A 14,746-nucleotide genomic window follows, 5' to 3' on the forward strand; every position below is an offset into this window, starting at 1 on the left:
CTATGAATCATGGCCCCATCCAAGGTGGCGGTTCACCTCATTCATAGCGTTGATTCCGGCGCGGAGGAAGCCCATGGCCTCGTCTACGATGCCATCACCATACACGGGGTCTGCGCCCTGCGACGCGATTAGGTCTTGCTGATCGAGCGTACACTGTCTCTTTTCCAAAACAGCGCGGCTGATAGCCCTTCCCCACATGTTGTACCATTGGTCCTCGCTGATGCTGACATACTTCTTGCGGCCGTTCTCGCCGGGTTTCGAGAAGGGCCATTCGACGACGACGACTTCGAACCGCTTGGTGCGAAAGAAGAGATACGGCCACGTGAAGAGGACCATCAGAGTTAGGGTACACAGCCACCAGACCCAGGTGGACATCCGCCACCGGTTCGTCTTGCAGTCGTTGTAGACTTCGACGCGAGCATCTTTGGTGGGGAAGGTGATCTGGACGCAGCCGCGGTAGTTGGTCGCGCGTACCATGCTGTTCAGCTTCTGCTTGACCTTTTCGGCGTCGAAGCCCACGACACGCCGCTCTAGGGCCAGACACTTGAGCCCGGCAGAGCTGGCGCAGTAGCGGTGCGTCCACTCGGCGAGCGTCGGCTTCTCGGCCAGGCCGACCTCGATATTCTGGCTTGAGCCAGGCGCCCTCTTGCGCAGGACGGTGCCGCGGCGCGCAAACTCGCTGTTCTCGATGGTTCGCAGCTCCCGCCACGAGACGCGATTGGTGGCGTCCGAGTAGAGGTAGGGCGTGAGCTCTACCTGGACGTCGAAGTCGGTGACCGTCTGCTTCTCCTTCTTGCCCGCATTGTCCACGTTCTGCTTGTGCGTGCCAAAGATGCGCACATAGGGCCGAGGCGGTGTCTGAGCCCACCACTCGACATGTTTCTCGAGGAACTTGGGATCCGTGTTGAGCCGCTCGTCGATGTAGTATTCGTTGCCCTGGTCATCTCTTTTCCACTCATTCGCCATATTCGGGGCATTCACCATGCTCGGGGGCCCAGATGGGTTCGCTAGGAGCGGGGCACTGCTGGTGCTCGACTCGGCGACATCCTCGTAGAGAGGCGGGAAGTCGTCAACTTGGAGCTCGGGCGCATCATCGTCAAGCAATCGGTCCCCGGGTTGCGTGTGCAGGGACAGGGCGTCGCCATCGGGACGATTGTTAAGAGACGGCCTGCCCATGGTTGCCGGCGTCACTCGCAGTGTAAACGAACGTATGGAGGTTTCAGGGGGGGCAAAACTCGATACTAATCAAGGCCGCTAAGAGATAGAGTACCCGCAATGCCGACACAGCGGGGAGCAACAAGGTGATTCGCGACGGAGAAGACAATTCAAAACACCGAGGACTCGAATGAAGTTGGAGGAATAGGCAGCAGTGGCGCAGCACTCTTGCCCCTCCTGGAATCTGCTTAGCCAATTAGGGCCTAGTCTCTGAATGCAGCGGTGATGGAGCAGTGGTGGGCGTGTGTCCCCCCTGGCAGCACTTGAAGCAAAACGAGTCGGCTGCTGCATTAACCAGGCAGTCCACCTTATAGATCCTGTCGCCACATACAGCTACCAGGTCTGCACTAGTAAATTGGAGAAAAAGGATGTTGCGGATGGAGTGACAGTGTTCAGGTGACGACAATTTAGGAACTCCACCTGTGCAACTTAAAGAGCTGGAGTCTGGAATAGCTAGAATTTTAGGCTCGGTGGTAAAAAATGACCCACCTGACGGCCCCTTAGCACACTAGCAAGGAATTCCCAGCATCGGCTGTTAAGCTTCTACTTACTTCGACCCCGCGGTGCCCCGACGCACTACAAGGTTGAGTTGGTTGAGCTGTCGCAAGCTGTATTCTTTCACAACGCCGCAAACTTCGGGAATTCGACCAAGATCCCGAACACAACACGACCTAAATATATACACCCCAACTTCCCTGCCCTCCAATTGTCCAGACGTTTGATTCCCAACACTACATACTCTTTGCTCTGCATCCTCTTAGCATAGTTCGATCGACGCAGCCCTTCACCCCGGCCTCCAAAATGGCGGACGAATCCAAGCCAGCTGATGCGAGCAAGCAGCACCCCGAGGAAGATGCTGCGAAAATTCTGGCCAGCCTGAAATCTGCCAAGCCCGCCGCCGCCGAGCCCGATGGCGATCTCTCTTCGGACGACGGCGAGGCCACGACTGGACAGGGCACCTCAGGACTGGCAGAGGGTGAGGGCTCGTCAAAGAAGAAAAAGAAGAAGAGCAAGAGGAATAAGATCAAGAAAACTCTAGAAGGTGCCGTTGGGAGCGTCAAAACCGAGACGGATCCCAAAAAGGCCATTGATAGCTTGACGCCAGAGCAGATCCAAGAGTTCATGGCCCTGAACCCAGCCTTGGCAAACGAGCTCCTGGCATCCGGCAGCGAGGGCTCCTCCGCCTCCACCACTGCCGAGGCATTCAAGAAGCTCCAACTTCAGGATATCATGACGGGCCTAGCAAGCAGCGGCAAGAACCGCAAGGACATGGCGTCGTACAAGTTCTGGGCCACGCAGCCCGTCCCACAATTCGGCGAGGAGAAGCCCGGGCTCTTTGAGGAGGGGCCTTTGAAGGTTCAGGAAATTAAGGACATTTCTCCTGATCCGATACCACTGTCGCTAGACCAGTTTGAGTGGGACACTATGGACCTCACGAACGAGAGCCAGATGCAAGAAGTGGAAAAGCTTCTGTACGGCCATTATGTTGAGGACAACGAGGCCATGTTCAGATTCAAGTATTCCCCGTCGCTCCTGAGATGGTAGGTCTTAACAATCGACCCCGGTTCAAACTATCATTGCTTGGCTAAAGCTCTGGTGCTAGGTCTCTAATGTCGCCGGGCTGGAAGAAGGAGTGGCATGTCGGCATCCGGGCAAAGTCCGGAGCTCTCTGCGCCTTCATTGGCGCGGTCCCGACCGAGATCCGCGTGCGGGACAAGGTCGTGCACGGATCAGAAGTGAACTTCATCTGCGTGCACAAGAAGCTCAGGGGAAAGCGGCTGGCTCCGGTTCTCATTAAGGAGATCACTCGCCGCATCAATCGGGAGGGCATCTGGCAAGCTATCTACACCGGCGGTGTGGTGCTTCCCACACCAGTCAGCACCTGCCGGTACTACCACCGCGCTCTGAACTGGATGAAGCTTTACGAAGTAGGATTCAGCCCGTGCCCGCCCACCAGCAAGCCCGCATTCCAGGCGCGCAAGTTTGCACTGGGCGACAACACGTCGATCCGGGGGCTCCGTGAAATGGAGGCCAAGGATATAGATGCCGTGGGAAGTCTCCTCGAGCGCTACCTCAAGCGATACGACCTCACGCCCGTGTTCGACAAGGAAGAAATTGATCATTGGCTGCTGCACAAGAAGGATGCCCCTGGAGAGCAGGTGGTTTGGACATACGTAGTCGAGGTAAGACTACACTTACGCCATGCTCTTGCTGCGATTACGACGCTAACATTGATTGCAGGATGCTAACGGCAAGATTACCGACTTCTTTTCGTTCTACGGCCTTGATTCATCCGTCCTCCGTTCGCCCAAGCATTCGTCCATCAAGGCGGCGTATCTGTTCTACTACGCAACCGAGACCGGGCTCACCACGCCCGAAGATCGCCCGGCTATCAAGGCTCGGTTGAACTTGCTGGTTGCCGACGCGCTTGTCCTTGCGAAGCGGTTCGGCTATGACGTGTTTAATGCACTTTCTCTGATGGACAATGGTCTTTTCCTGGAGGACCAGAAGTTTGGACCCGGCGATGGCCAGCTTCACTACTACCTCTTCAACTATAGGGCCAACCCGATCCACGGAGGCGTTGACAAGAAGAACCAGCTGGACGAGAAGACTTCGAGCGGCGTAGGATTTATCATGCTCTAGGTCACCAGCCATTGGCACTATACCGGGCGTGTGCCACGTTGGCATTTCCTACTTTGTGTATGGGTTCCTGTATGTTTTGATCATTGTTGGCTTGGATGGTGGTACACATGTTGTTTTCCAATGTGGCAAGCGAGAGATCCCAAGCATTCGATGACGGACAACATGCCGTTCGTTGCCGCTCGTTGCTGATGGCAGGCTGGATTTAAAGCGGCACGAGATACTCATAGGTTTGCATGTTATATCTACACTTCTTTGAGAGCCGCTAGGGCAGCAGACCAAGATCAAGTAATGCGTTCAACTCCCTGGTAATATCCAAAATATAAGCGAAATGCCATATTTGCTGGCCCTATAAAATGGACAGGGGATATGGAAGTGGGAAATAAAGGCTCTAGTTTACAGTCCCGCTTTGCTGCTCTTACACAGGTATATCGTTCATGTATATCACGTCTATCATCAACACGCAAGTCCTTCATCACGTCACGCCCGCCCATCCAGCTTCTCGCCCACAGCAAAGTGGTCTTCGAGCAGGCCGTTGTACCACTCCCACCGCTCCACGATGGGCGCGTGGCCCATGCCCTCGACCAACAGCGCCGTGCCCGGCTCGAGCTGCGCGATTAGCTTCCGCCCGTGCGGCACCGTGATCATACGGTCCTCGGTCCCGTGCATCACGAGAATGCGCTCCCGCCCGACGCGGTCGCCAATCTCCCGCAGCTGATCCGCGCTCTTGTGGTGCCATCCCGCCGCGATCAGCTGCAGCAGGAACCCCTTGCGCCCGAACCGCGCGCGGTCCTGCCGCTTCGTCAGCTCCTGCGCTACGAAGCGCTCCGCGTTGCTGTCGAACTTGAGGTATTTCGCCGGTGGCCCCGGCGCTGATGCTGCTGTTTCTGCTGCTGCAGTGATGATTGTTGTCGGGGGCAGGACCTTGGGCGTCGTCGCGGGGTCCGGCACGTGCGCGTTGTCGGGCTCGGCCAGCCACGCGTCGCCAAACATGTTGCGCGCGCCGTCGGCGATGCTGCGGTCCAGCGACTTGGGCACCAGCAGCTGCGCGCGGTTGGCCATGTTCTCGGCGAACGTCGTCGTGTTCTCGATGGCTGCTGCCGTGCAGCACATGCTGAGCGAGCTGACGTGCTCAGCCACCAGGCACGCGAGCTCCTGCGCGATCATGCCGCCCAGCGAGATGCCCACGATGTGCAGGTTCCGCGCTGGTGGTGGTGTTGATGTGGGAGGGTACGAGGGCAGCCACCCCACGTGCGCCAGCACCTCGGCCACGTCCCGCGCCATCTCGCTCGTGCTGTACCGCATCAGCGGCTTGTCGCTGTCGCCCATCCCCCGGTTGTCCATCACCAGCACCGAGTAATGCTCGCGCCGCTCGTGCCCGAAGTGCAGCGTCTGCCGCTGCCACGTCGTCTTGAGTCCGCCGAGGCCCATGATGAACTAGAAGCAATGGGAAGGTCGTGGTTAGTTTTTGGTCAGAGTGCGGCTGCTGCTGCAGGCAGCGCAGAGGAGAGGCTCACAATGACTTTAACGGGGCCGTCGCCGTGAATCTCCCAGCTAATCTTGAGTGGCCCGCCGCGGCCCTCGGCCACGGGCACAACGCCCTTGCGGTCGGCCTCGAGATTCCATATCGCCGTTGGGAAGGCCGGGTGCTGGGCCGTCTCGGCGGCCGTCGGAATGACCGGGGACACGCGCTGTGGGGGGGTCGCAGTCGCCCTGCCAGATTTACCAGGGGTCCAATTAGCGGAGAGTCTGGGAGTACTGTACGAGTAGAATTCTTTTGCAGGGCTGGTAAAGCGACTTACATTCTGTATTTGGGGCACCTCTGCGCGTGGAATTGTTGCCGAGTCTTGGTGCGCGTGTCTTTTTCTTTGTCATTCTTTGGTGTTGGGTCGTTGCTGACTTGTTGCAGTGGCTGCACTCCATGGCATGTCCGCAGCGACACCCTACTGGCCACCGCCCGCATCCCATGTTCAACTCCCTGGCCCCTGAACCCGGCCCCTGAACCCGGCCCCTAAACCCCCAGCCAGTGACGTAACCCACCCGCGCCACTGGGACGTGCCTCGGCTCAGCCAGCGCGACTGATCGCAACAGAAGACCGAAGACTACAACGTGCTTCACAAAGTCGCGCGGCAAAAGTGACCATGTCTCTCGCGAGACTACGTACTCTAAACAAGTAAAATATGAAGGAGAATATACTTGTCGAAAATTCAGGCCCAGAGAAGTAATGAGGACAATCCAATCCCTAGAAGCTTGCCCTACGAGGTAGGGGGGGTCAAAAACCGGGGTACTTGGGATCCAAAAACGGGTCCCTCTTTCCCTCTGTTAGTGACCCACGGACCTGTATAAAATTGACCGTTATAAAACGGTGACTTCCGTTTTCGAACAGGCTGCCTCCCACCACTCGCGGCAACTTAGCCAGCGCTAGAGTATTAGGTTAATGCCAGTAGCTTACCGCTATTGATGAGGTTCTTGCATAGCATCTAAGACTCGCGGTAGATAGGTGCTAGCTACCTCTAAAAAGTTAGGGCCCTATCTGCCCACCTTATCTACACGTTAAACTATTAGGTAGGTAGGTTGTAAGGAAAGGACACCCCAAGCACCTGTCACTAACTGGCCGGGCCACTGCCAGTTGTCACAAAGCACACAAAGCCCTGAGCATGTATATAAGCTGTGGCCCTCGCCCACCTTCCTTTGCGAGGGCTAGGTTAAAGTCTTACGCCAATACTAGTCATTGCTCGACCTACTTGTTGCCTCCATTCGTGACCACCTTGATCAGGCGTACCTACCTTCTCTTACAATTCTTCAACCTCCCTACCTTCCGGTAACGATCGAGCCGGTCACCATGGTAAGCAACACCCGTGGAAAAGACAGGACCACCCCCCAACCTGGCCCGTCACGGAGGACGGCATTCGAAGTCCTGGAGGACCTCGACACCCAGACCCAAGACCGTCAGAGAGAGGAACCATTTGAGATAAGGGACTCGCCCCGAGAGCCCCCGGCAGCCGTGTCCTCTACTATGGATCCCTAGCAATTCCAGGCCTTTATGATGCAGGCCATGACCAACTTCTCCACTACCTTAGCCAACCTAGGAACCCAAGGAGGATCCCATCGATCGAAGGGCGATCGCCCGCCTACCTATGCGGTCAGCAAGCTCAAAGTTGATGCCTCCTTCCAGGACAGAAAAGACTGGCTCCTAGTCGTAGAACAAGGAAACGCCACCCGCCAAGACCAGCCTCAATAGCTCCAGGTTCAATGGGCCAGCACCTAGATGGAGCACGAAACGCAGCAACAATGGCGGGCCTACCAGAAGCAGCTTCATGATGGGGACTTCGAGCGGATCATGTGGTAAGAGTTCAAAAAAATACATCAATTCGGACTTACCTAGGTAGCAAATCCGGTGAAGTCCAAGCACACAAAGACTGGCATGCGTGTGGCAGGTCCCCTAAGAGTTCTACCGCGAATGGGCCACCTTGGTGATGCGCCTTCCGGATGTGGAAATCAATAGCACCTTCATGGCCCGGGACTACTGGATCAAGCTCGACCACTTTTACCATAACCGGTACGCCGAGGCCGTCCCTGACGTCACCTCAGCAAAGGAATGCGCCGAATGGTGCGAAAGGATTTGGCTCGCCCGGTCCTACCTACGGAACGGCAACGACAAAGAAACGTACCGGAAAAGGCTAGGGTCCCCCACCAACATCAACGAAACCCGGAAACTCCCTCGCACGACAGAGGAATCGTATTCCGGACCTCGCCATGACAAAGCCCGGATCCAACGCCGGGAGCTCAGGGAACCACCCCCTAGGGACCCCCCTAGTACCGACAGGCCTCCACCAACCACCGGGTCTAACAACCAGGCGCTACCTCGCGCTAGAGAACCTGTCACATGCTACAACTGTGGTAAGCCAGGGCACGTACAACGCCAATGCACCCTCCCGCGCACTACGGCCACACTAGGCCCGGACGCCCGGATCCAGACTGTCGGGATCGAGGATGGCGGCAACCCCGGTGACCCGTACCTCGGCCCCTCCGACTCGGAAGACGACTCGGAAAACGAGGAACGGTAGACGATGACCCCGAAGGAGCATACCCGCCACATCCTAGAGGTACTCGACCGCCTCGAGCAAGCCCAGCTCTTCGCCAAACGGTCAAAATGCTCCTTTTACCAGGACCAGGTCGAGTTCCTAGGCTTCATCATCAGCCATCAAGGTATTGCACTGGACCCTAAACGGGTCGAAGCAATCCAAGAGTGGCCTACACCACAGTCAACCCGGGACATACAAGTCTTCCTCGGATTCGCCAATTTCTACCGCTGGTTCATTTAGGGGTACTTTAGGATTACGGCCCCCATTACCGCTCTACTAAAAGGAGAGGTAACCAACCCTTTCTAGTAGCCGCCAGAGGCCAATACCGCCTTCGATCAGCTCAAAACGGCTTTTAGCCGAGCAGACTTCGTAACCCACTAGGACCTAAGCCGCCGAACCCGAGTCGAAACAGATGCTAGCAATAAGGCGATCTCGGGGATCCTCTCGTAGCTAGTCGACTCTTAGTGGCGCCCTATAGCCTGCTGGTCGAGGAAACTCACCGACGCGGAGCTCAGGTGGGCCACTAGTCAGAAGGAACTCATCGCCATCATCGAATCCCTCGAACACTAGGGCCACTACCTAAGCGGTACCGACCAGAGGTTCATGGTCCTCACCGACCACGAGGCACTCAAAGGGGTGATTACAGCCCCGGCCCGGGACCTCAAAGGCCGCCTAGTAAGGTGGGTATACCGCCTATCCCCCTTCGACTTCGATATCGAACACCGGCCTGAGGCCACCAACCCAGCCGACCCCCTTTCAAAAAGACCCGATTATATGGTAGGAGAGATCGCCTATGGCGATGTACTGCCGACCTTGACGAAGAAGCTACGGTTAGCAACAGAGCTACCAGCAGCCGTAAGGGCAGTTGTGGCCCAGATCAGAGCTGGAGTGTCCCGAAAGTACCGCCGAGCGGTTAGACGAGTTAAATAAGCCCTTCAATATCCTCGAGTTGAAGGTGTAGCTAGGGTTTTGCCCTCGGGGCCACCGGACGCGTGGCGTTTGATAAAGCGGAACCCCGGAAAAGGAGCCACTAGCGGGATGAATGCACCCCGATGGAGGGGCTGGGACGCCGTACTAGGAGAACTACTAAGGACTCGCCAGAGCAGACGATCTCGCCGGGGCGGTCAGATCAGAGGGTTGAGGAGTAACTGTAGCAAGAAGCTCAGGGTGCCGACCTGTTGATTCCCTACGCGGTTGCGGCAGAGGTTTGCGCCGGTGAGGCAGCTGAGGAATAGGATCCTATGCATAGGTTCTATAGGTCGATGATCGCCCTCCAGAAAGGGGATCTCGAATGTAGAAGACGTATTGAGGAGGTGCTCGAGGGTCAAAGAGACGCGGGTACTGGTGCCTAGGGCAGACCAGGAAACGACAGCGTTGATGACGAGGGGGCCCTCCGTTACAAAGGCAGGCTGATGATTCCTGCAGCGCCAGCAGTGCGGAGAGAACTCATACGGTTGCACCACGATGACCCTAGAGCCGGGAATTTTGGGAGCCGTAAGACAGTAGACCTATTGAAACGAAGATTCCATTGGGAAAACCTGGACGCAGAAGTACAAGCTTACACGAAACAGTGCCAAGTATGCCTCGGCAACCGATAACCTCGACATAAGCCATACGGTAGGCTCAGCTCGCTACCGTTACCCACTCAACCTTTCGAAGAGATTAGCCTGGACTTCATCACCAAGCTACCTCCTTGCCAGCATAAGGAAGGCAGCTATCGAGGCGCTTCAAGGCCAGGCCGGCCTTACCGAGGAGGTGCTACAACGCATCGCAGCACGACTCGAGGATAGCGACTCGGACGTCCGACAGGCGACTATCGGGGCGCTTCAAGGCCAGGCCGGCCTCCCCGAGGAGGTGCTACAATGTATCGTAGCACGGCTCGAGCATGGCGCACGCACGCACGCACGCACACTACACTAGCACCGTTAGGCTTCCCGTAAATAGCTCACCCGCCACTGTCCCACAACCGCAATTCCACAAAATCCTCCACCGGCTACCCGTCAGCTTCTAGCCCGTTCTACAAACGACTAAAATGAAAGGCATCGAGACCATTCCCAATAGGAGTTTTTCTCAATGATCGGTAACTGCGTTTGGTCCATCATCGCGGAGCCCTGCCTCTGCGATTCTGATGTTCTTGGGGAAGTCGCGGGCGGCATAGTAGATGCGCCGGTCGGGAGCCTTGGGGCCCTCTGTGCTGGCACAACGTACCCTGGAGAACTGGCACATGTCAAGGGTGTAAGGAAACACACACACACCCACACCTGTCACCAACTGGCAGAGCCACTGCCAGTTGCCACAAAGCACACAAAGCCCTGAGCATGTATATAAGCCACGGCCCTCGCCCACCTTCCTTTACGAGGGCCAGGTTGAAGTCTTACGCCAATACCACATTGCTCGACCTACTTATTGCCTCCATTGTGACCACCTTGATCAGGCGTACCTGCCTTCTCTTACAAAGGGTGTGCTGCATTTGGCCGCGTCGATTGGTTTACATCTGCATGTCTAATGCATGTTATGTCAATGCAATGGGCTTAGCAAGCTGTGAACTGCTGCAGAGCCTGCATAAGGCTGCATTGAAGTGTTATTACCCCACCCAGAGCCTTATGGCATTTTGATCCAGGTAGCTTGAGATATATAAGCCCTGGAAATCTTGTACATTCGCCGTAGTCAGATTTAATTCTTGCCAGATTTGCCGGAGCCTTAAATTGCAAATGAGAGCTAGCTTCATAATTACGGTGGTCTGTGAGAGTTTGGTAAAGACGCCCATGTGAAGTGCTAATTAGATAAGTCAAAGCCGTTGAGAGACTTGTGGCGAAGGGCCAACGGGACGAAGGCAGTGTAAGATTCACCATGCATATATTGCCTGATTTGCCTTGCAGGGAGCTGTGAGGAAGTGGCAAGCCACCCTCCTGGAAGCGTACGGTGTAACACACCAGTTGTCTATATAAAATCGGCGACTTTCCAACGGAGATGGAGATGGCGTATTCTGGCGCCAAGGCGCTACCTTTTATCACTTTGCACCAAATGCTACTAGGCAACTGAATCTCATCGTTTGACCTTCTATCTGCCAAGAGTTCCCAACCAGCGACATCGCAGATCTACAGGGGCTTATTCGGGCTCACTAAAATTCAGGAAAAAAGCACTCATTATATTAAAGTACCTATGGCGTCGCAGCCTAATGACCGGTCTAACGAACATGAAATGCCCAAATTCCGATACGCTCCTCTTCCCACGGCAGCGTCTATACGCCTTCTCTACGTACTACCTGCACCGGGTCCCGAAGCACCGCTGGGTCAGCACGAAGTCAAGTGCGAGGTCAAAGTCGTCGATCTGGACGATAACATCGAATTCAACGCCCTCTCCTACACGTGGGGGAACCCCACAACGATTCGCGAGACTTTGCTCGGCGACACGGTGAAAGGCCCGACAATGGAAAAGGTTATAGACCTCTTACGAGACCGCGGCTGCATCACTTTCCCAGAGCGCCTGGATCTCCCCGATGGGACCCCAAGCAGGGGAATCAATCTAATAGACGGCGAACTGGCGAAATACTTTTATGAAAACCCGTGGCTTCCCCGCGAGAGCGTCCAGTGGGATATTTCGGGCACCCGCCAGATCGAGTGCAACGGGCAGACGCTTGACGTCAGCGAGAGCCTGTATGGCATCCTCGAGTACCTGAGCTTAATCGGTCTCTGGGAAGCATGGGACAAGATATCCGATGACGCGGAGAATCTTCGACAGTCCCTTCGCAAGCCCATCTGGGTCGACGCCATCTGCATCAACCAGAGCGACCTCGACGAGCGCAAGGCGCAGGTGATGCTGATGAGCAGGACCTTCCGATCGGCAGTGACTGTCATCGGTTGGCTGGGTCCCAAAGATCGACTGGCGGATCTATTTTTCCATGCGGCACTCATTCTCTTCGACTTCCAGGACAAAGCGGAGACTACGATTGTGACATCGCTCGACAGCGTGCCTGGCATGAACAACGGCCTGTGGTTCTCGGTTTATGCTTTGCTGCAGAGACTGTGGTTTCGACGCGCCTGGGTGGCGCAGGAGGTCACTTTCGCCAAACGCCTCATCCTTTTCCCCGGCTTCGGGACGGGCAACCGTCTATTCCTGCCATGAGAATACCTCGCCCAGATCGTCTCCTTTCCCCACGACAGCGGCTTGGAGGAGGAGCTGAATACTCTTGGCCATTCGCTCCTGACCGGCGACATTTTGCAACCTGAACTGAAAAGAATGTGGCATGACGCTATGATTTGCGGAATTCTGGGCAAGGCCAAAGGTATTAGCGGTGGCGGAGCCGCTCCCCATCTTCAAATCCGACCAAAAGATGCCTACACCTTCATCTTGGGCGTGAGGTATATACGGGAGCGCCTGGGGCTTACCCCAGCCGGCCGTCTTGTCTATGAACGCCAGAAATCCGAGATGCGAGAGAGCTTGCGCAAGGACCAGGGGTTCCGAGCCTCTAAAACCGTGTACGCGGAGAGGCTCACGTACCGAGGGCCCGAGACCGGGATACCGGGCAATACGCCAATCAAGAAAGGGAAGGATCTGATTCCCCTAATCAGGAAAATGTCCCACGACAAGAAGAATAGCATCGTGCTTGGCTTGGTGAGCGATATAGCAACCAGCATACTCTGTATTGACAGAAGCCTGGGGCTTATCGAGGTCCTCTCCGCCTTCCGAAGCTGTAGCTCGACAGATCCCCGAGATAAGGTCTATGCGTTTCTAGGCATCGCAACCCGAAATCTTGGAATCGTCCCAGACTACGGTATTTCTGTCGTAGACGCCTTTCGGACCACGGCAGGGACCATCTTGGCGCAAGGAGGGGGGTTGGTGTTGCTCTCTCACATCCAAGATCTGGGAGACACCACGACTCCAGGACTGCCGAGCTGGGTCCCAGACTTTGTGTCTCCTCTCGGGAAGACAGCCGTCACAGAGCACCGTTCAACCATATTCAACGCATCGGGCCGCAGGCTAGAATTCTTGTGCAAGATAGCGACGAATAACTCAGAATTCTGCCTCGAGGGCTACAAAGTCGACGACGTAGCTCGAGTCTTCGGATTTGATCATGGCCATGATTTGGCAACCAGTGTGCTTCGCTTCGGACTAGAGATTCCCACGCCGTATCCTAATCTCAGCCACGGCATGAGAGCGACTTTAGAGAACTTTCTTGGGCCTATGAAATATATTGATGGCCTTGGCGAATTCTTCACTACCATGCTCCCTCAGCTACCAGACGCAAAGCTCTACCTCGCCGTCGAAGGATCTCTGGTGGAGGCCCCGCTTCCCGACCTCACCGATACTACTACTATCAGCGCCAATGGAAATGGCACCAACGAAGCCGAGACTTCTGCTGAGCAAGAAGCAGCCGTCCCACCACCACCTTCAGAGATCCTATGGCGATGTCTTACTGCCGACGGCTGGCACAACCGCGATCTGGCCAACCCAGGGACAGAGAATTCCAGTGCCTTGGGGAAATCCTTCTCCGATTGGCTGCTGTGTTCGATGATCGATTCGTACCGACTCGCGACCGACGTCATCGACCTCGTTCTCGCCTCATCATCATCATCGTCACAGACGGAGGAGGCAGAGGATAGTACTAATACAGAAGACACTAGGCAAAAAGAAGAAGCATCCCCGCTCGACTGGATAGGGCTCACACCCGACACCATAGCCCGACTGCACGCCTCAGAATCACAGACAGGGATAGAGGGTGATGTAGAGGAGACGCAAAGAGAAGCGTCCCCGCTGCTCAAAACCCAAAAGCGTCTCTTACTCAATCGCGTGCGCAGGAAGCTCGATGCGTGGATGGATTTGAGCATCTACTGCATCCGCAACAAAGGCGGCGGCGGCCCGGGCCCTAGTGATTCCGGTATCGCCGGCGATGCTTTCGACAGAATCGTGGGGGCAAAGGCCTTCCTCGCCTCGACCACCGACATCGCCGCGTGGTTCAAGATCTACACCCTATGTGCAGGATACGTGCTCCACTCTATTGCCGCCGACCACCACCACCGAGTCGTGGATCCCGCGTCCGAAGGAGACGACAATAGCCCGTTGGACTTGATGTTCGACCCCAATTTGCCCGGACCGCTGCCGTTCCTCAACTTGCAGCTGGCGCAGGACCAGGGACGGGCCGCGATACGGGCGACCGATATTCAGGCTTCGGCAGCCAAGGAGAAGACGAGTAGTACAAGTACCTCTTATGGGGTGGATCCGAGTAAAAATGGGCCGATGCTGCTGCCCATGCGAGCCGTTACCGACACCAAAAGCTTGCTCAATGCGCCTACGCAAGAGCGGATTACCGACTTTGAAACGCGCATGCGCGAGGCTACAGCCGGGCGGTGCATGTTGAAGACGCGGGGCGGGCGGGCTGGTCGGCCTGGGACCCAAGTCGACGGCGGGCGATGGGGACCAGGTCTGGCTGCTGCGCGGGGCAAGCGTGCCGTTTATTCTGCGGCCTGCGGGCGACGGCGATGGGCGGTTCCGCGTTGTCGGGGAGGCCTATGTTTATGGCATCATGGAAGGGCAGGCTGTTCCGTCGAATCATGACCAGTTTGTTCCGGTTACGTTGGTGTGAAAGCGTTGTTATATTTGTTCGGAAAAGCTTGAAAAAGGGGGAGGAAGAAGAGGCCAGCTCCTAGCGACGATGCTTGACCACCGTGTTAGCGGCTTGGTGTTGACTTTATAATACACCTTGCCACGTCGCACTCAACTATCGCGGTAGGGGAAAAAAAATACGCTCACCATCTAACACATTGGACCTGATAATTTGCCTCGCCGGCCTTGGTTGTTGCTACGTT

At 56.1% G+C, this 14,746-nt stretch overlaps 6 protein-coding genes across 6 annotated transcripts; 4 read left to right on the forward strand and 2 right to left on the reverse strand.

Annotated features, from left to right (window-relative positions):
- B0T26DRAFT_754028 (uncharacterized protein) lies at positions 1-1,176 on the reverse strand (the record flags this gene model as incomplete). The annotated part of the gene is made up of 1 exon (XM_060445779.1): positions 1-1,176. The coding sequence occupies one exon, from the start codon at positions 1,174-1,176 to the stop codon at positions 1-3; it is 1,176 nt and encodes a 391-aa protein (XP_060295300.1).
- An 840-nt stretch (positions 1,177-2,016) lies between these two features.
- On the forward strand, positions 2,017-3,858 carry B0T26DRAFT_648612 (acyl-CoA N-acyltransferase; the record flags this gene model as incomplete). The annotated part of the gene is made up of 3 exons (XM_060438014.1): positions 2,017-2,756; positions 2,819-3,398; positions 3,457-3,858. 3 exons carry the CDS (start codon positions 2,017-2,019, stop codon positions 3,856-3,858), a joined length of 1,722 nt encoding a protein of 573 aa, XP_060295301.1.
- A 288-nt stretch (positions 3,859-4,146) lies between these two features.
- Positions 4,147-5,753, reverse strand: B0T26DRAFT_719160 (Alpha/Beta hydrolase protein). Its single transcript, XM_060442408.1, has 3 exons — positions 5,658-5,753; positions 5,373-5,568; positions 4,147-5,292 (listed from the first exon to the last, which is right to left on the reverse strand). Coding segments are annotated over exons 1-3 (1,155 nt in total). The 5' UTR covers positions 5,660-5,753; the 3' UTR covers positions 4,147-4,335.
- Positions 5,754-7,123: 1,370 nt separating this feature from the next.
- Positions 7,124-7,994, forward strand: B0T26DRAFT_804615 (uncharacterized protein; the record flags this gene model as incomplete). The annotated part of the gene is made up of 3 exons (XM_060447130.1): positions 7,124-7,200; positions 7,361-7,755; positions 7,813-7,994. The coding sequence occupies 3 exons, from the start codon at positions 7,124-7,126 to the stop codon at positions 7,920-7,922; spliced, it is 582 nt and encodes a 193-aa protein (XP_060295303.1). The 3' UTR covers positions 7,923-7,994.
- Positions 7,995-9,404: 1,410 nt separating this feature from the next.
- On the forward strand, positions 9,405-9,976 carry B0T26DRAFT_678254 (uncharacterized protein; the record flags this gene model as incomplete). Its single annotated transcript, XM_060440201.1, has 4 exons — positions 9,405-9,434; positions 9,489-9,557; positions 9,600-9,804; positions 9,885-9,976. 4 exons carry the CDS (start codon positions 9,405-9,407, stop codon positions 9,974-9,976), a joined length of 396 nt encoding a protein of 131 aa, XP_060295304.1.
- Positions 9,977-11,102: 1,126 nt separating this feature from the next.
- Positions 11,103-14,523, forward strand: B0T26DRAFT_678255 (heterokaryon incompatibility protein-domain-containing protein; the record flags this gene model as incomplete). Its single annotated transcript, XM_060440202.1, has 3 exons — positions 11,103-11,996; positions 12,081-14,287; positions 14,385-14,523. The coding sequence occupies 3 exons, from the start codon at positions 11,103-11,105 to the stop codon at positions 14,521-14,523; spliced, it is 3,240 nt and encodes a 1,079-aa protein (XP_060295305.1).
- Between the last annotated feature and the right edge of the window lie 223 nt (positions 14,524-14,746).

The sequence above is a fragment of the Lasiosphaeria miniovina genome (genome assembly GCF_030549165.1).
Source record: "Lasiosphaeria miniovina strain SMH2392-1A chromosome Unknown B0T26scaffold_5, whole genome shotgun sequence".
In the NCBI taxonomy this organism is placed as follows: Eukaryota; Fungi; Ascomycota; class Sordariomycetes; order Sordariales; family Lasiosphaeriaceae; genus Lasiosphaeria; species Lasiosphaeria miniovina.